The 21,581-nt window shown below is 38.7% G+C and overlaps 1 protein-coding gene and 1 pseudogene across 1 annotated transcript; both read left to right on the forward strand.

The window, feature by feature from the left end:
* Positions 1 to 4,464: 4,464 nt before the first annotated feature.
* LOC133716761 (hydroquinone glucosyltransferase-like) lies at positions 4,465 to 7,083 on the forward strand (annotated as a pseudogene).
* A 10,595-nt stretch (positions 7,084 to 17,678) lies between these two features.
* LOC133714634 (hydroquinone glucosyltransferase-like) lies at positions 17,679 to 19,466 on the forward strand. Its single transcript, XM_062140796.1, has one exon. It carries the CDS (start codon positions 17,885 to 17,887, stop codon positions 19,316 to 19,318), a length of 1,434 nt encoding a protein of 477 aa, XP_061996780.1. The 5' UTR covers positions 17,679 to 17,884; the 3' UTR covers positions 19,319 to 19,466.
* Positions 19,467 to 21,581: the final 2,115 nt, after the last annotated feature.

Genomic DNA, 21,581 nt, shown 5'->3' on the forward strand with positions numbered 1-21,581 from the left:
TACTGCCTCCCAATAGACCACCAAAGTTTCACCTTTTTGTAGGATTCAAATATAATTTGACTTTAATACACAGAAAACAACATGTAACTTATCAAAACACCACACTATAGTGATCCCTGTCCCTCGTATCAAAGTCTACTGGGGGCCAATAATGTGTCTACTGCCCCCCAGTAGACCATCAAACAAACCCCACAGTTACATTGCAATGTCAGATTACTTACATTGTTGAACAAATAGTAGATCATTGGCCTCCAATCCAATAGACATTTAAAAAAAAAATGCTATTCCTTGCAAAAAAAAAAAAACTGAACAACAATACTTAAAAAAAAAAAAAAAAAAAAAAACGCAGCAACCGGAGTAATCCATGTCACTCCTCCGGCGACACCAGCAGCGCCGTCGCTCGGCCCAGACGAACGAGGACCTGCAGCGCCTGGGATATGCAAAGAGAGGTGCAATGTCTCTGTGGCCGAGCACAAGAACCGAGGTGAGGAAGAATTCTTACAAGTCGGGGGTGGACGCCGACGTTCCTATCCGACCAGAATTCCCACATCGGGACCAGCGCCTCCGGGAGCTTCTAGCACGAGCAGCAGCGACTGGGACGATGGGCTTTGACGGTGGGCTCGAGGTCGGCGAAGATTACGCCTGGGATATGCTTGCCGGCACCGATCTCGGAGAAGAAGATGGTGGGCTCGAGTTCGGCGAAGATTACGCCTGGGACATGCTTGCCGACACCGATCTCGGAGAAGATGGTGCTGAAGGCGTCGTGGCTCGGCATCTGGCCGTCCGGCTGGGGGGGAAGGGGGAGAGAGAGAGTGAGAAATCGGTGAGAGAGAGAGAGAAATCGGTGAGGGGGGAGAGAGAGAGATTAAAATAAGGGTAATTATGTCAGTAGAAGTTAGATTGGGTAAATGGGGTCAAAAAACTCTTAGTGGAGCAAGTGGGCAATTTTTAAGTTAAAATTGGGTAAATAGTCACGGCCCCTAAAATAACATTTCTTGAGCTTCAAAAAATTGTTAGCTAAAATAACTTGATATATTTTTGAAGATGGTGGCACAATTGGGTATGGTGGCTGGTGATCATGAGTAGTCCGATCAAGACTCGGAAGGCTAATGAAACCATGAAAATAATGAGATGAATACACCAACTAGTATATATATGCATAGTGCAGTAGTTGCGCCCCTTTTTGTCCTTTTTTTTTTTTTTTTTTTTTTGTATGCTTGTGTGCATGGTTTGCATCTCAGGAGTGATCATATTAAGAGAGCAATGTGTGTGTGTGTGTGTTTTTTTTTTTTTTTAATAAAATAAAATGCATTGATAGAAAGTCATAGTACATCAGGATGACCAAGATAGTCTATCCTTGATCTAAACCCTGAATGTAAGAAACAAAATCGCATTTTAATATGCGTTGTCTGATTACAAATGTATAAATAATCGGAGTTGTCACAAATATCATTTCCTATTGATCGAAGAAACATTTCTTAAGCTTCAAAAATTGTTAGCTAAAATAACTTTGAGGTATATTTTTGAAGAAAATAAGAGAATTTTAAGTAATGTTGCTGGAGAATTTCAAGGCGATTTTTATCGGCCCAGTATGGGTGATTCTAGTTGGACCTCCAAATTTGTTATTTGGACCTCCCATACTTAGTAAACCTCTAATTTACTTTTTAGAAAGCTTGAAAAGCTAAGTAGACCTCCTTATTTTTATCAAAACGCCCTTGAACATGAGATACAACAATCAGTTACTTTACTGTTTATCTCTATCTTCAATCACGAGAAAAAAAATGAATCAAAATCACATGATATTGCTCTTTTATGATAGGGGCTCTCCTCTACCAAAATTAATCAGAGGGTTGGTTCTCGATCTTGATATGATATGTTGTTGGAATCCCTTTGAATTTGCTAAAAGAAAGATTTCAAGGGTTTTGGGTTGGAAGATCGAGTAATAACTACATCATAATATTCAATTAATTTAGTTTAAGAAAATTCCAAATCAGATTATTTTGAATTTACTTTTGCATTAAATGATGGGTCATGTATATAAATTATTATTTTTACATAATTATTTTAGATAAATTATAAAACTATATAGACAATATAAGGAAATTTTAGAAAAAAAAAATAATTTAATTGAATGTTATATTTGGCTGGAGGAGGTAAGAAGAGTTTTTTTTTTCCTCTCTCTTTGTCCTTATTTGTCTTTTCATATAACTTGACAAACTCTATTAACAATTGAAAAAAGTTGGAGGTCCAACTTGAACCACCCATTGTTCATCTGCCTTTGTTCCCTTTTGGTGATTTGTAAACAACTCTTCAATTATTTTTATTTTTCTATGAGAGGCTTGCTGATTTCTCATTTGCCAGGAAAAGATGTCCCTTTGAGAGGTCTTTGCCCATGAATAAAGTGTCTTTTTTTATTTTTCTATACTTTTCTTTAAAAGAAGAAAATTTAAAATCATAATTTTTTTCATGAGTGTCATTTATATATCAACTTAGACTAGAGGGCGGGCAAAATAGTGATAGAACAAGTAATAGGAAAAAAAAAAAAAAAAAAACTTGTGCATGCACGGGTTAACCACCTTTTTTTTTTTTGCTATAATTACCTCCATCTCATGGCCGGTGAGCTGTAATACGTTGGTTATATTAAATAACCCACATTATGGAAATCACATGTTCAAGTTTTACTACCACCATAAGATGGGTAGGAGGATGGTGAAAAAAATTATCGCTTCTACCAAAAAAAATTTGGTTTTTTTGTTTTTGTTTTGAAAGATGGATGACAAGCTTCGTGCTAGTAACGTGTTTTAGGGAAACGATATTTGAGAGAGAATTGTTGTGTGTTCTTATTAATAATAGGGGTCTCTTTATATAGATGATTATAATGTATAGAATCTGAATTGTACAAGGAAAGGTAATCATACAATGAATGGATATCTCTAAGATATTCTCTGAGATTCTCTCTAATTAAAACTCTATTACCACTAGGTAAAGTAACCTAGAGTTGGGGCCAGACACACAAATAGGGATTTGCTTGAACAGTTTTTTTGTTTTTGTTTTGAAAGATGGATGACAAGCCTTATTGAAACTGAATTAAGTATTACAGAAAGCGGTCAGAGCGCCACTGAGCTCTAAAGGCCGGAATGGAACCATACCATCTAAAGGTTACATCAGAACGAAAAGCTAAAGAAGCCAGCTTATGTGCTGCCTTATCAGACTCCCTAAAGACATGACTAAAGAAAGCAGAAGGTAAAGAGGCTAACAACACTCTGATATCCTCTGCAATCTACCAAAACCAGACCCATCCTCCTCATCAGTCTTAGATGATCAACCATCTTAGAGCAATTTGATTCAAAACTATAGAAGTCAATTGATACTCACCTGCCAACTCTACCTGTCATAGCCTCCACCACATCAGGGGTGAGAACATTAGATACTTTGCAACAAAAGCCCCCACAACAGAACCTGTATAGTCACGAATTAACACACCAACACCAACACCTCCACTGTTAGATAACTAGTTAAAAGCACCGTCAATATTAGCCTTCAGCCAACCCATGGGTGGAGGCCGCCACACACTATGCTGCCTTGCAGTCCGACTGCTGCGTGTAGGAGTTACAGACCTGAATAACATAAAGTAAGAACAAATCTGATAGAAAAGTTGGGGTAGAGACCTGAACTTATCAGACCAAAGCATTTGGTTTCTCCCTCCAAATAATCCAAAGAATCACTGGGAGTCCAAACCCCGCACTGTTCAACAGCTCAGAACAATGATGGAGCCAATCAATTAATGACATGCGTAACACAATAGAACTGAAAACTCGAACAAGTTTAGGAAACATTATTCGGATCACATCCCTTACAAAACAACAATCTCTACTCACATGATCAATAGTCTCATTTTCCATATTGCAGAAATAACAACCATTATCAATAAAAATCATCTTAGAGCATAGAGAAGATTAGTAGGTAGAAATGTAGAATGGATGAACATGCCTAAAAAACAATAATAATAATAATAATAAAATATGAAAAAACAACTTACCTCCACCCTATACTTATCCGGTGTGTAATGTTTATAGTAAAAAGGAAGAAAAACGTGAAGAATTTAACTGCAACCGTATGTCAGGTTTTCATCAAGTGATCAAATAACAAGATTATATAATCGTTAGGAAAAAAGGTTTTATTCATTTATGTACGTGTAACCTTGACGCAGGTTCTAGACTAGTCTATCAGTAGTTCAGTACTCAATCCAGAAACCGCCTAGAAATAAAGTCTTATCTACACCTTCAGCAATCTCTATACTCCACCAAATCACCAATAGCATTAATTGTCAATGTTTCTGGAATCCTTGAGTCATTGCGATTCCAGAGATTGCTACGACTTCTTAAATTGCTCCAGAGACTACTGTCATATATAATTCTTCCAACGCCTCCATCTTTCTTCACAACCATTTTCAAAGTTGCCACAATGGAAAACAACCACAAAGCATCATCACCCCACGTAGTTATGGTACCCAGTCCAGGCATGGGTCACCTTATCCCACTTGTAGAGCTTGCCAAGCTTCTAGTCCACCACCACAACTTCACCATCACTTTCAATATTCCCACCATTGGACCTCCCCCGAAACCCCAGAAACCCTTCTCCAAACCCACCCCAATTCCATGAACTACTTCTTTCTCCCTCCTATTGATTTCCATGACCTCCCTTCAGAAACCAGAACCGAAACCAAAATAATCATTTCTGTCACTCGCTCCCTTTCCAAAATTCGCAACGTGTTCGAATCCTTGGCTGCAAGTTCCAGTCTAGTTGGGTTAGTGGTTGATATGTTTGGCACTGATGCATTTGATGTTGCCAAGGATTTCAATGTCCCGTCATATATGTTCTAGTCCTCCATGGCTATGAGTTTTATTTTGTCGCTTCATTTGCCTAAGCTTGACAAAGTAGTTGCTTGTGATTACAAAGACTTAGTTGAGCCTGTCAAATTACCAGGGTGCATTCCAATTTCTGGAGCTGATTTTCCCGAGCCATTGCAAGACAGAAAGCGTGAAGCATACAAATGGTCTCTTCAATACGCCTAAAGGGTTGATTTAGCTGGGGGCGTTATAGTGAATAGCTTCATGGAATTGGAGCCAGATGCTATAAAAGCTTTACAAGAAGAATAAGCCCAATGTGGGCCACCAGTTTATCCGATTGGGCCGATTATCCAGATTGTTCCATCTTATGGGCCTGGTGGGCATGAGTGTTTGAAATGGTTGGATGAACAACCAAGGGGGTCTGTTCTGTTTGTGTCATTTGGGAGTGGTGGAACTCTCCCTTTTTTTTTGGGCAAAAGGAACTCTCTCATTTGAACAGCTTAATGAACTAGCATTAGAGCAAGTCCGCCCGTTGAGGTTGGCAGGTCAATAATATTCATTGCTTTTTGCCTTTCATTTCCACCATTTTTCTTGACTAGTCAGATACTGTTAATAAAAAGTCACCGAATGTCAGTTGGCAGATCAAGAAATTGACCCAGAAAGTGACCCAGAGTGACTTTTGTGAACAATATCTAACTAGTTAAGAAAAATGGTGGAAATGAAAGGCAAAAATCAGTGAATAGTATTGACCTGCCAACCTCAACGGGTAGACTTGCTCTTAGAGCAAGTTCACCCGTTGTGTCACCAGGTCATCTACTATTCACTGCTTTTTAGTGTTTATTTCCACTCTCTGGGTCACGGACACAATTTCCAATAAGACCTGGGTCACCAGGTCAGCTTACGGGTCACCAGAGTGACCTAGAAAGTGACCCAGGGTGACACAATGCGACCCAGGGCACGAAATACACTGTGCCCGTGACTCAGAGATTGAAAATGCACATAAAAAGAAGTGAATAGTAGGCGACCTGGTGACCCACGAGTGAACTTGCTCTTAGGGCTTGAAATGAGGGGAACAAAGTCCAGATAACAAAGCTTCTGATGAATCATTTTTCAGTGTCCAAAGCCAAACAGATCCTCTAGGGTTTTTACCAAAGGGGTTTAAGGAGAGGACAAAATTAGGTCGAGGTCTTTTGGTGCCATCATGGGCGCCACAAAGTGAGGTACTTAGCCATGGTTCCATAGGTGGGTTCTTGAGTCACTGTGGATGGAATTCAATCCTCGAGAGTGTTAAACAGCGACAAGCGTGGCCCGTGGCCCACCATTGTACCGATACTGTCCCAACTTAACCACCCGATAGGTGTTGGGTTTTAATCATAAAAGGCCTCGGTACAATTGGATGAGATCCACCCACTTATAAGTTATATTTTATTTGTCACTTTTCCAATGTGAGATCTTTTCTCTCCAACACGCCCCCTCACGTGCAACCTAACTCTAGGTCTGCACGTAAAATTAATTAATCCAATTTCCACATTGGAAATTGGGAGACAAGTCTCATATCGGAGACTTGGTCAATACAATCCAAAGCCCACATTAGACACTTGGTAATTTCGATGGCAATACAGGGAACCCCAATTTGGGCTCATGATACGTGCCTACGTGGAGACGCAATTGGAGAAGGACCCGCTCTGATACCATGTTAAACAGCGACAAGCGTGGCCCGTGGCCCACCATTGTACCGATACTGTCCCAACTTAACCACCCGATAGGTGTTGGGTTTTAATCACAAAAGGCCTCGGTACAATTGGGTGAGATCCACCCACTTATAAGTTATATTTTATTTGTCACTTTTCCAATGTGAGATCTTTTCTCTCCAACAGAGAGCATTGTCAACGGTCTCCCTCTCATTGCTTGGCCTTTATATGTAGAGCAAAAGATGAATGCAAATGTGTTGTACGAAGCTTGGAAGGTGGCTCTGAGACCTAAAGCGAATGAAAATGGCATAGTCGGATGTGATGAGATCGGTAGAGTTGTGAAGGAACTAATGGAAGGGGAAGAAGGATTTAGGGTTTGACAGAGGATGAATGGATGGAAGGAAGCTGGTAATAAAGCATTGAGTGAAGAGGGTTCTTCCAGAAAGGCATTGTCTGAGTTGGCGATGAAGTTGAAGAAGCATAAATAGAATTAGGGTTATGATCAGTTTCCTATTTTTCTCTCTCTATGAGATGTTGAATATATTCTACACAAGTACTTGAGCCAATTAGCCAATATATGTCATTACTAAGCTGTTCATTTGTATCCTCAGTTTGTTGATCTAGTGAAGCTATTTGCACACATACCATTTCAGAATCACATAAAACAGAGAAGCATGATGTCTACTTTGACGACTTATAACCACAAGATGCAAAAAAGATATAGCATCGTGTTGGATCCCGCTGTGAGGAGAGTATGGATTTACTTTAATTTTATAAAATCTAGACTTTCTGTCTAATTTAATGGTCTTGACAACAGATACATCACTCTTCCACCAGTTTTTGATTTTTCATATAAACCCTAGTTAATTTGTTGTAATTTTTAGAAAAAAAAATAATTGGGGATTTCTCATCGTCAGTGTTTCTCCTCTACTTCAAGTTCTTTCTTTTAACATTCTATTTATTTCTTATTGCTTTCATGGTTGCGCACTAACCAAGAAATGACTTCAGTAATTTTTTTGCAGGGAGAATTTCACAAATAGTCACTCAACTATGACTCATTCGACATTTTGGTCTCTCAATTTTCAAATATATCACTTTGGTCACTCAACTATTACTCTGTCAATCACTTTAGTCACCCAAGAGGCATTTTATCTCACTTTAATCATTTCTCCCAATCATTCTAATACAAATTTCTCAATTTTTCACAATTGGTTGGATGAAAATATCATTAATATTGTGGCAAATAATTTTTTTTTAATGAAAAAAATTAACGAAGTGACTAAAGTGAATAACAAAGTTAAAGTTGAGTTACCAAAGTGATATATTTAAAAGGTGAGTGACCAAAGTGTCGAATAGGTAAAAGTTGAGTGACCATTTATGATATTCTCCGATTTTTGCAGTCCGATTCTTTCCAGCCCCATCATCAATCACATATTCATTAATTAAAATAATCAATCAAATTTGAAAATAAATTAATGTAATCTGGAGTTCCTTCTTCTATTTTTTGAACAGAAACTATGGAGTTCTGCACGAATAAACAAACTAATGCTTCATTGTTCTTTTCGTGTCGATCTCATCCTTTTGCATGTATGCTATTAGTCGTGTTTGGTCTAGTAGGGTTTTTTGCTATAGCTACATTGGCTATGCGTTTTGGTTAATGACTTCAGTCCTTTATTTATTTGGAATATGCTTGCTTCATCTTCTCTATTTAATATTCTAGCTTGAATTATTTGGCCATGGGATCTCTTCGTCCTTGTGATGAATTCTACTTCATTGGAGTTGAAATCTGAGATCATGAGTACCTGTGTGTTTTACTGTTTTGTAGAGGCAGTTAGTTTTAAGGGTTTTTGTCCATTTACATCATTTTTAGAGATTTTTTTCTCACTTACCCCATTAAGTTTTTTTAATTCTCTCTTACCCAAAACACTCTAAGGAGGTTTTCCCTAATACCCCATTAAGATTTTTTTTTGTTTTGTAATTTTTTTTAATACCATTTTACCCTCACCCCTTTGTTACTTAGAGAGAGAGAGAGAGAGAAAATGGAAGAGAGAGAAACCATAGGAGACTTCGCCGGAGCCCCGTCACCGACCGCCGGAGTCCGGTCACCGGCCGCCGGATTCCGGTTACCCGCCGCAGGATTCTGGCCCCCTAATAGAGTGGCAATAGAGGTCTATTGCCCCCCAATAGACGACTATCAACCATGTATTGCCCCCCAATAGACGTCTATTGCCCCGCAATAGAACTTTCGGTAGCCGGAATAGGAACTAATCTTCCTAAAATTAGACAAATAAAACTTTGATTAAAGAAAAAAATGAAGAAATTATATCAATTTTAAAACGTCTATTGCATCCCAATAGACGTCTATTGCATCCCAATAGATGTCTATTGCCCCCCAATAGACGTTTCGATTACCGAAATGAGAACTAATTTTTTTTAAATTACACAAATATAACTTTAATTAAAGAAAAAAGAAGAGGAGATTACATTAATTTAAAACATCTATTGCCCCGCAATAAACGTCTATTGCCCCCCAATAGACGTCTATCAGCCATGTATTGCCCCTCAATAGACGTCTATTGCCCCCTAGTAGACGTCTGTTGTCCCTCAATAGAACTTTCGGTTGCCGGAATATGAACTAATCTCTCAAAATTTAGACAACTAAAACTTTGTTTAAAGAAAAAAACGAAGAGATTATATCAATTTAAAAACGTCTATTGCCCTCCAATAGACACCTATTGCTCCCCAATAGACATTCAATTTTTTTTTCTTTCCTTCTATCCCATTACTTAAAAAAAAAAAAAATTATTTAGGCACCCAGTCTTCTTTCTTCTCCCTTCTTCCACGGTTGCAGACCGGAATCCTAACTTCTTCCTTTGCATCAAGGCCTGAGTTCGCCTCCGGCGAGGTAGCTCGGACCGGAACTTCTTTGCCTTCTTCATGGAGTTCAACTTGTGACTTGAACGACGACGACGTCGCCGATCTTCCCAATCTCGGCATTCGTCTGCAGGCTGGAATCGGAGGAGTTGGACTGCGATTCGGGGAGTCTCCGATTCGTTGGAATCTGTCTGGGAGCCTCGGACGTGGAGCTGGCTGGAATCCGAATCGAGTTCGCAATCGAGGCGGGGATAGTGACTGTGGTCCACGTCACACAGCAACCGGAGTGAGTTAAGCTTCGGCGATGTTGCGAAAGCCGATCCAGCATAGATTTGGAGTCGCCGGTGGAAGGTTTTGGGCAGATCGAAGATGGCCGCGGAGGTGAGATGGTGGCCATGGATTTTCCGGCTTCGTCCACCGTCGACGGCGTGACCAACGATCCAGAATTGTCTTAAGGTGATTTGAGAGAGAGAGAGAGAGAGAGTTTCAGATCGGAGGAGAGAGAATGCATGATCTGGACTGTTGGAGAGAGGAGTTGCATTTGTGTAATTATTTAATTAGACTGAGGGTAGATTGGTCATTTTCTCCTAAATTGTGTTAGTGAGAATAAAAATCTGTTGCTGTGGTAAGTGAGATAATTTTTGCTCATTTTGGGGCTTTGGGTAAAAGACCCAAGTTTTAAATGTTATCTCACACCCTACTTGGGCTCTCAGTGTTAATAAAAAAATAAAAAATAAAAAAACAAAAAGTCATTCCATTGTTAGTGCACATTGCACAGCCATGGAAGCTAGCAAAGAGAAATAGAAAGAAGGAACTTGACGCAAAGGAGAAACACTAACAATGAGAAATTCCTAATTTTTTTTTTCTATAGTTAACGACAAGTTAACTAGAGTTTAGATGAAAAATCAATAATTGGTAGAAGAGTGATGTATCAATTGTCAAGACCACTAGATTAAACAGAGTCTAGATTTTATGAATGAATTTAATTCACACCCTCCTCTAAACACTGATGATGAGAAATCCCCAATTTTTTTTTTCTATAGTTAACGGCAAGTTAAGTAGAATTTAGATGGAAAATAAAAAATTGATGGAAGAGTAATGTATCAATTGTCAAGACCATTAGATTAAGGGGGGTGTATTCATTTAAGAGTCTACAAGATTTTTTTTTGTATTTTGAAAGTCTATGGGTATTCAATTGAGATTTTAAACAATCCTTTAAAATCTTGATGTATTCAATTAAGATTTAAAATTATTCATTCAAATCTGCAGATATTCAAAAATATATAGATTTTTAAGGATTTCATTAAATGCTGAATTTTGGAGGATTTTATAGTGCTTTTTATACGTATCAAAACTCAAAAACAATCCAACCATTTCCCAAAAGATTTTGATGGATTCTTTCTCACTCAAAAATGAAGAAGCTCTTCACCAAAAAAAAAAAAAAAAAAGCAGTTCTCAATAGGTGACACTCATCCATTTTGTCTTAGACCTATCTTCCCACTATCCTCCTCTGCCTCTGAGAGCATCTAATAATTTTTTTTGGACTAATTTCAGTTTACCCCCTGAGGTTAGGGGTCGTCACCATGTTAGTCCCTCTAGTTTCAATTTAATCAGTAACACCCTTGTACTCTCCAAATTCATCAGCCGTGTCCAATTTTTGGACCTCTGTCCAAATTGGCCGTTAAATATGTTATGTGGACTGAGGGGGTAAAATGGTAATTTTGAGCTCCAAATTATAAATAAATAAAAAAATCTGTTTTTTTTCTTCATGTTTCTTCGTTTTTTTTTTTTTTTTTTTTAATATATTTAAATTTTGTCTTCAACCTATATACCACAAGTTATAAAGTCGCAGCCGCTCTCTCTAACCTAGGGTTAGGGTTTTCTTTTGCCGCCTGCTTAGCTTCTTCTCTTTGTCACGTCAATGACAACGATCGATGCAATGGCAGCCCGCCTGGCCTCCTCCCTAGCCCTGGTTGAAGGGAAGAACCCGGTGGATCTGCGCCCATCCAAGGGTTTGAGACAACCTGAAGCGTTCATGATTGGCAAGCTCCTTACGGCGAGGGAATACTCTCGCCGATCGTTCCTGAGAATGTTCCGAGCTGCATGGAGGATCAATGGCAGCCTCCGGGTGGAGGACGTCGGAGAAGATGACAGAGTTTTATTCTCCTTCACAGACCCAACTGATATTGATCGTGTTTGGAAAGGAGGACCATGGGGCTATAACAGAGCTCCGATCGCCCTTGCACCGTATGACGGTGTCAGCTCGGCAGTGGATGTACCCCTCAAGAAGTCATCGTACTGGATGACGCTGCAAGGAATCCCACCGGCATTCAGATCGGAGAGCATTATGCGCCTCATTGGCAGCACGATTGGCGACCTCAAGGAAATCGATTGTCCGGCGTTGAGGAATCGGGTCATGCGTATTCGGGTTGAGATCGACTACGTGAAACCTCTGCTGTTCCGTCGTCGATTCTGGGTCGAAGATGCAGTCCAGTTCATCGTGCAGTTCAGGTATGACGAGCTTTTCGGTCGTTGCGGCACTTGTGGTTTGGTTACTCATGTTGGCCTCCCCTGCTCCGGGCCGACACTAGTTGAAGACACTGATACACCGGTGGGGGCAGTAGAACCACCCACGGCTTTGGCTGTCATGCGAGAACCTGTACCGAACCCTAATTCTAATAGGGTGGTGATCAATAACCAAACCCTAATATTCAAAGCGCAGGTGCCAAGGAGCATACCAGAAGCTCTCCTTCCTCAATCGGTCATGAACATGCGACGCCACAGGAGACAGGTACAGATTCGGGAACTACCTGAACCAAGACTCAATGAGAACCCAATCACCGGAATACGTAGAGTCTAGCCATTGGAAAGAAAAATCTGGATGCAATGACCATGGGATTACTAGAGGGACCTTCCCATACTATCGAACAACCTAAGAGGAAGAGGGGACGCCCAATTGGCAGTGTTAACAAACTACCATATGGGACAGCAGGAAAAGGGAAGAATGCAAAGAAAGATGGAGAATCTGACAAGATGAAAAGCAAGAAGACCAACCTGATGCCGAGGTTGTTGGCTGCTAATGAGTCTGAGGTAAGTACTAGCTCCAACCCTAAGGGGAAAGAGCAGGTGCTTGCTTAAGATATCAAAATTTCAAGACATTCTGAACTTCAAGCCTTCTCAAGTAGGAGTGATTTCTATATGTTTCTCTAAGATGTTTCTAGTTGATATGTGTACCACAATTGAGTGCTGACAGATTAGACTAGATGAATGATTTTGCCTTAGGAAGTGAGATTATTCTTGCTTAGTTTGTTGGCTTGCTGTTTCAGCGAGCGACCATTTAGATTTTAATGAGTTTAGATATGACTTAGATAGGATATCTGGTTTGTTCCGGCTCTTCGTATGTAAGTTCTTTAGACTCTGGCCTGTTTCATGGCTTTGATACCTAATAAAATCAAATCCTTTCAAAAAAATATACCACAAGTTATAATAGGTTTATAAAAACAAAAAAAATACTCTAGGTGTTTCTTCGTTTTTTTTTTTCTCCTATTTCTTCATTTTTTTATTTTATTTTTAAATAATTTTGTCTTCAACTTATACACCACAAGTTATAATAGGTTTATAAAAATAAAAAAAATACTCTAGGTGGTTAAAAAGCTGCTCGCTGGTCTACGATATTTGTGATATATCTCCGATAAAGCGAAAAACTTTAGGATATATCTGTAAAATATAATAGGTTTATAAAGTGAAGAATTTTAGGATATATCCCCAATAAAGTGAAGAAATATCTGTAAAATATGATTAAAAAAATAAATATAGATATTTCAGGTACCATCAGGGTAGTTTAAAAGTTAAAGTACTAAAAAATGCAATAAACAATAATTCAGGTACCATATGAAGATTTTTCCTTAAAAGTAAAGATAAACAAAGACTAATAAATTATTGTTTAGATAGGAAAATAAGCGTGCAATTATTCAATAAACAAAAGAAATTTTTGACCACGTCGAAGTACCTAGCTGACACCTATGAAACTTTAACCCCAGCTAGGCAGCTAGCTATTTAGTATTTACACTTCATATAGTATTAAGCAGTCAATTCATGCATAATGGGATATTCAGTTTGATAATGACGCCACGTCTAATAATCTCCTAATCTTCTATTACGATATCATCAATATTATCAGCATCTCAGTAAGCCTCCAAGATGGATCCAAAGGTGTTCTTGCACCTACTTTTAGCGTCATGTCCTCGTCATCATAGGGTCATCATCACTGCTTTATATTTATATGTTATAATTCCAAGCCGGTTTGAATAATTAGTTACATTCTGCATGGGTTTCTTCTAGGTGATCAAAAAAACCAGAGGGTGTTTTTTTTTCTGAAAATTCTTTTATGTACTAATGGTGTTAATGACGAAATACTTATAATATGATTTCAATATTTGATATTTACAGTTAATTTTTTAATAATTAAGTAATGTATGTATTTAATGTAATTCAGCCATTCATTCATGTTAATGCAACTGCACATTTTTACATTAAAAATTAAGTATAAAATCAATTAACCACCAAACATGATTCTGTATCTAATATGCCTCCGACCTTCCTATTAAATTGCTAATTAGACATCAAATTTGTAACGTCCTTGTTAATTCAGACCAAAGACCTGGCACCTTGTTGGCGTCATTCTTCATCATCTATAAGGTCATCACTGTTTTTATGTTATTTAGTTGGAAGCTAGCGATTTGAGTTGTAAATTAGCTATATTTGGAGGGAGGATCGATGATTTCGTATTTGTTTATAATTAAAATCCTTCAGACTTAGTTTAATTTATAAAGTATTACATACATTAAGTCAAGCCTACAAGGTACCAACCATGAAAGCATTTACTTTCCTGGCCTTAATCAACATATATAATTGTATTAAAGATAATATTAATTTTAGGGTTTCATTCGAATAAGGTATCTTTGTTTAGAAACACTAGCCTTTTCATCTTTGAGCTTTTCATGGCACCAAGAGGTGCAGCCGGCTCGAATACTCGATCATGAAATTAGATATCACATTTGGCAAGGGATGAATCTGATATACACTCATATGATTTAAATTTCTTTTTAAATGATGAACAATTGGTTACCTGCATGCATTTACATATGATTGAGAAGAAAAAAGGAAAATTGAAAAGAAGACTATCCAACTCAATTATTTTGCATGTCCTTTTCATTAAAGCAAGTGACTGAACCTCAACTTTTTGGACCAGCTCATGAGTTAGCTAGTAGTGTTTAAACATATAGCATCAAGTATTAATAAGATACCACATGCTATGTTTTAATTAACTCGTTAAATAACAATTGCTAGTTATGGTTTTGTAGCCAAATAAAAATTGCAATGAATAACTATGATTCTGTTAATGAGTTCAGTCCATGTCGATCCTACTCGATTTTATCATAATATTTTCTGATTAATTTGCCAACTTTTTGGACTTTTAGACTTTTTCTAAGCATATACGTATGTATAGACTATAAAGAACGATTAGGTGAGGATTATTTGCATTTAGGAGGGTTTTATAGTAAGGCTTTATGTATACATTATGACATTCATAACAAGAAGAATCTAGACAATACAATTGAAGGTGTTCTAAACTGACGTCACACTCACGTACATATATACAATTTCAAAGTTGACGACGTCTTCATTTTTCAAATACTAATTTTGGTTGGTCCAAATGTCCCTGTATAATTGAACTAGCTAGTTTTATCCAAGTAAATTTAGTTGGTTCTCAAACCTCCTCACATATTTTTCAGTTATATATCCTTTTTGGAAAAAAAAAAAAATTGTGGTCAATAGTTAAACGGTGGAGGTATATGAATTTGGAATGATCTGTGGACTAGTCAGAATAGTTCAACAACACATGGAAAAGATGAAGTGAAGTAGTACTCATAACTAGGATTCTCAATGAGTTGTGCTGGATCGGATTAAAGTATATGTCGTGTCATAAGAAACAATTCAAACCTAACTTGTTTAATAACCGTACGTTTCAAAAATTTAAACTCAAACCCAACACATTTATTAAACGGTTACCCATTTCCAACTTATTTAATCCATTTAATAAATAGATCGTGTCGTGTTAGACAAAATGACTCATTTAAGAGTTAATATTACAACTCATTTAACTAAAAAGCTTGCATAGATTGATCAAATTCACTAGAGAATTTATAGTGTTAACGATGAAGTGGTAACCCTAGTTTAAAGTGAGAAAAAGACTAATTCGACCTTTATATACATATAATATATATATATATATATATATATATATATATATATATTTTTTTTTTAAATCGGTCGTCTATGCAGGTTATATATAATATATAACCCGACTCATTTAATAAACGGGTTATACAAGTTCACTTTGTGTTGACAAGTTGACCCATGGCCAACCTGTTTATTAAATGGGTCATGGTGGGTTGACCCGTAATCGACTTTTTTTTTAATCGTACGGGTTCAACCCGTTTTATTTCGAGTTGTGTCGGAATTGCCAGTTCTACTCATAACAAAAAAACTCCATGAATAACATCAATTTTGACAACCAATTAGTATTTTTTTTTTTTTTGAGGGAAATGGAATCAGGTTCCAAAATATAACGACGTCACAGCGTCAAGCTAGAGGGTTTCAAGAAACCACTCATAGTACAAGTACAAGCACAATACAGACTGCGCAAAGCAGCCAATCTCCTAACCAAACTACCCAAAGCAGCCAAATTATTACTAGCCAAATCTAGAAAAAGAAAAAGCAACAAGTAAATAAACCCAACACCTATCTAACCCTAAATCAAAGCAACTGACATAACAAGCATGGACGCCTAAGACCGACATGGTGTACATCGACACTCAATCAAAGCAGCACACAGCAACGATCAAGGGCAAAATAGGAGATGAGCCGAGCCTAGCTCAATTATTCAGAACAAGAAAATTGAAAAGCGACCACTCTACCAAAACCCTAAACAGGCCTGATCCAAGAAAAGAAAAGGAATAAGAGAATGGGCTTGCCTAGCCAGACCACCAGGAGCAGCCCAGGAAGGCAGAGGCCCACTGGCCAAGGCCCATCTCCGACACCTCTCCTTCCCAGACCCGCCCGCGTTAGGCTTCGGGAGAGCAGCCTCCATTCACTAGTCCAGTGGCCGGCCGTGGACCTCCACCATGGCGATGATCAAGTCCGGACCCTGACCAGTACTCCGACCTGGATCAAAAGATCTGTACTCCGATCACACAGACCGCTGCCTCCTCGCCGCTGAGCCCGGCTGGACGGATTAAATCACGAACCCGGATCCAACCCGGAACCGCGAACGAAGCCTGAACCTGGAGCGAACAACGTCGTCGACCGCCCCAGCCCTCACCTCGAGCAAAGTCAGACTCCTTCTGAAATCGAAACCCCACCAGCACGATCTGAGAATCTCCAGACCAGGAAACCCCTCGCCGCACCCATGATCGCCACAGAGAACCTGCCCTGCGTCGCCGCCATCCACGATCGCCGCCTTGCCTGAAGGAAAGCGCCGCCGCCAGTCGAAACATAGGTTTCGAAAACCAAGGTCACTCGCTCCGAGAAGCTCGGAGAGACTAGATGAACCACCTCATATACAGTTATTTTTTAATTAATTAGTATGTATTGATTGGGGAGGTATACATAATAGTCATCTTTAAATTTTCAATTATCCAATTACATAGAAATATCAATTTTCTCCAAAATAGAATTAATGATGGTGTCGGATACGAATTATTACTTAATGGTTAATATGCGAACCAGCAATTAGTATTTAAATTTCATTTATGATTAATCACTCGACGCATGTGAAATATTCCAACTGTGCATTGCAGTATAATGTCTTATTACTTTGACAGCTTCGTGAGTTAAACGCGGATAAGGAATTCCCAATCAAAACGTTCAATCCCTAAGTCACTTGAAATTGTTATTTAAACATCATTTACCAAAAGATATAAAAATGCCAAAACTCGAAAATGAACGATGCCACTCATGCAAGTACACTTCAAATTATCACATAACAGAAATGTCAATGAGAATTGATAACATAAGCATTACGTTAGAAATGACATCACCCTCTCACACGTGTGTTTACTGCATGGCAGCCCCTCCGTAGGAAAATTCTCTCTCCTCTAGAAATTGCCGTACCCTCCTCTCTCGCTCTTCAAAGTTCAAACCAGTCACTGTTCATAATATTCCATCCATATATATGAAACTCCACAAACAAATCTCACCGCTAAAAACCAAAAAACTACACCCACCTTAATGCTGATTTTAAGCAATAAATCACCTCTTAATCAAATTATTAGCGTATAATTAACGTAATTAGCCTCCCCTAAAAGCTTCCATACTCCAGTCAGAACCTCAACCTCACCATCTATATAAAGCACCATCAGCAGTTGCACCTTTCTCATCACACAAAAAAAGCTTTAACCTACTACAATGGCGCAAGTACAGACACCTCACATCGCTATTCTCCCTAGTCCGGGAATGGGCCACCTCATCCCTCTCGCCGAGCTCGCCAAGCAACTCGTCCACCGCCACAACTTCACCGTCACGTTCATAATCCCCGGCGACGGGCCTCCCACCAAGGCCCAGAAGTCCGTCCTCGACGCTCTCCCACCAGCCATCGACCACGTGTTCCTCCCGCCTGTCAGCTTCGACGATCTCCCCGGCGGCTCTCAAATCGAGACCCTCATTTCTCTCACCGTCAGTCGTTCTCTCCCGTATTTGAGGAATGCTTTAGAGTCTTTAATGGGCCGCGGAGGTACGAAGCTGGTAGGGTTGGTGGTGGATCTTTTCGGCACCGACGCTTTTGAACTGGCCAGAGAGTTTAATATCTCCCCCTACATTTTCTTTTGCTCCACCGCCATGGCTTTGTCGTTGTTTTTCTACTTGCCGAAGCTGGACGAATCGGTGTCGTGCGAGTACAGGGAGCTGAAGGAGCCGGTGACTATTCCGGGGTGTGTGCCGATTCACGGCAAGGACCTGCTGGACCCGGTTCAGAACCGAAAGGACGAGGCCTACAAATGGGTGCTCCACCATGCCAAACGTTACAGACTGGCCGAGGGCATAATGGTAAATAGCTTCATGGAGTTGGAGCCTGGGGCTATTAAGGCTCTGCAGGAAAAAGAACCGGGGAAGCCACCGGTTTACCCGGTCGGACCGCTGGTGAAGATGGACTTCAAGGCTATTCCTGACGATGGCTCCTCCAATTCGAAGTGTTTGAAGTGGTTGGATGAGCAGCCACGCGGGTCGGTTCTATTTGTCTCCTTCGGGAGTGGTGGGACCCTGTCCTATAATCAGATCAATGAATTGGCTCTGGGGTTGGAAATGAGTGAGCAAAGGTTTCTGTGGGTGGTGAGGAGCCCTAGTGACCAAGCTGCCAATGCTACTTATTTCAGTGCACAAAGCCAAGATGACCCTATGGCCTTTTTGCCCAAAGGGTTTCAGGAGAGGACCAGAGGGAGGGGGCTCGTGGTGCCAAATTGGGCACCACAAGCTCAGATATTGGGACATGAATCAACCGGCGGATTCCTCACCCACTGTGGCTGGAATTCGGCCCTGGAGAGCGTTGCGAACGGCGTCCCTCTCATAGCATGGCCCTTGTACGCGGAGCAGAAAATGAACGCCATTATGTTCACTCATGACATAAAAGTGGCACTGAGGCCGAGAGCGAATGAGAATGGTTTCGTGGAGAGGGAGGAAGTTGCTGTGGTGGTTAAAGGTCTAATGGAGGGCGAGGAAGGTAAGCGACTTAGAAACCGAATGAAGGACCTAAAAGATGCCGCAACAAAGTCTCTGAGCGACGAAGGGGCTTCAACAAAGGCATTGTCCGATGTGGTCACAAAGTGGAAAACACTAGTCTGTAATTAAAATTAGTCTTCATTCCCCCATTAGCTACTTTCTTTTCACTTTCGTTTTTGCATGTGTTGGTAATATGGTCTAAAGCTACATGATAGTATAATACTTTGTTGGGTTGACTGTAAGATATGATGCATAGACAACTGCCACTTTTTTTGTATATCTTTCTGGGTTTTTTTTTGTTTGTGTGTGTAATGCATTGAGGTTGGTGAGATGGGTGCAGCCACAATATCGGCATAGACAGAGCACCATATGTAATGAGCCAAAGGAGAGGGGACCCAACTCAAGAAATTGGTTACATCACACAATAAAGTCATGGGCACTCAGTTGTGATGATGTTTGGTGGATGTTGGCATTGATGTTAGAGAAAAATCTGTTACCAATGAATGGTATTTTAAGAAAATAATTAAGAGCAAAGAAAGAAGTTTAGGTATGAGAATGAGCATTTGGACCTTAAAACGTTACATAATTGGTTTAAATGATATGACACGAAAAAGTAAGTATTTAAGTTGAAAACTATTGTCCTGTGTTTACATTGTGTGAATTAGTAGACTATCATGTTATGAATGATGTTCCGAAGTAGACAAAAAATTTCGTAAAAAGCTATGAATTCGTCTTTCTTTGGTTATAGGTGAGCATGGTTTGTGGCCCGAAGGTGTAGCTACACACGGATTTCGTTGGGGTACAGCCCACCCCAAATTTTGAAAAATAAATAAATTTATAGCTTAATTATGGTTTAAAATATTAAATATTAAAAATTAGCCCACCTCAAATTTCTAAACTTAGCCTGATATGTTATTAAACGTAGCCCATATGTTATTTCTTTTCTAATTTGAGTCATAATATTATTTCTTTTCTTGAAGTATTTTATTTTATTTTAGGGTGGTTTTAGTTGGACCTCCAAATTTGATATTTGGACCTCTATTTTTTTTTTCAATTATCAATAAACTTTGTCAACTCATATGAAAAGACAACTAGAGACAGAGATCAAAAGGAAAAGAAAAAAAAAAGTACTCTTCTTACCTCCGCCATTAATATAACATTCAACAAATAAATTATTTTTTCTTCTTCAGAATTTCCTTATATTACGTACATAATTTTCTAATTTACCTAAAACAATTAAGTAGAAATAATAATTTCTATACATGACCCTATCATTTAATACAAAAGTATATTCAAAACAATTAAGTCGAAATAATAATTTCTATACATGGCCCTATCATTTAATACAAAAGTAGATTCAAAACAATTTGATTTGAAATTTCCTTAAAATTTAGAATATTTTGGTGTAGATAGTACTAACTAAGATTTGAAATTTCCTTAAAATTTAGAATATTTTGAGATCAATGCCGGCGAGGAACTGCTGGGATTATTGATATGAGGTTGTCAGCGAGTTTACTGATGGATTCTGCGGAAAAATTTTATTGTCAGTTTCTTATTAGTTTACTGCCCCCCCCCCCCCCCCCCCCCGGGCTTCACTCAATAGGTGAAATGATATTACGTTTAGCGGTGTCTCTTTCTAACGGCCCCACAGGGGCGGGTCACTGTGTAATATTGCTTTTCCATATTGAATAAAAATGGCTGACCTCCTTCTACTAAGATTCAAGATCAACTCATTTTAATTAGATTTAATCGACATATGTTATTTATTTGAGAACTAAAGTCTTTTCTAGAACCATTCATATTGCAAAACAAACAAAAAAACTATGATCTAGAATAGCAAAAAATCTTTGTAATTGTCTACTTCTTCGGCCTCTCCAAGAATCACTTTCTAGTTCCACTAATGAAAGTACATCAAAGATGTAGGCAGCTCCCTCACAAAATTCTTCATGGATGAATTGATAGAGATAAAAAAAAAACAACAAATTGTTGAAAATACAATTTTAATTGTTCAAGGATATTTTGGTAAAATTAAAGAGGTGTACTTAGCTTTTTAACTTTTAAGTAAAAAAAAAGAAAGGTGAATTTGAGGTTTAATAAGTAGGCGAGGTTCAAATATCAAATTTGGAGGTCCAACTAGAACTATCTTTTATTTTATTTTCTATTATGCTTTAAGAGACATAGTCGCATAAAAAGTTTTTTTTTGTGTGTGTGTGTGTGTGTAAATTAGGTCTGAAAAAGAACCGGTTGAGAATTATAATACATATTCAATAATTAAAGATTTTTGCTTCTATTCAAGGGCGCGGTGTACGATTTGAGTAGGTGTGTTATTTTGCCTCAAACTTTTGTTATCGAATTTCTATTACATGTTATAATGTTGATTTTTGGATCAGTT

Source organism: Rosa rugosa, chromosome 6 (assembly GCF_958449725.1).
Source record: "Rosa rugosa chromosome 6, drRosRugo1.1, whole genome shotgun sequence".
Lineage (NCBI taxonomy): Eukaryota > Viridiplantae > Streptophyta > Magnoliopsida > Rosales > Rosaceae > Rosa > Rosa rugosa.

Coding starts and splice junctions, on each gene's coding strand:
- LOC133714634 (XM_062140796.1), top strand. CDS start 17,885: ATGGCGCAAGTACAGACACCTCACATCGCTATTCTCCCTAGTCCGGGA.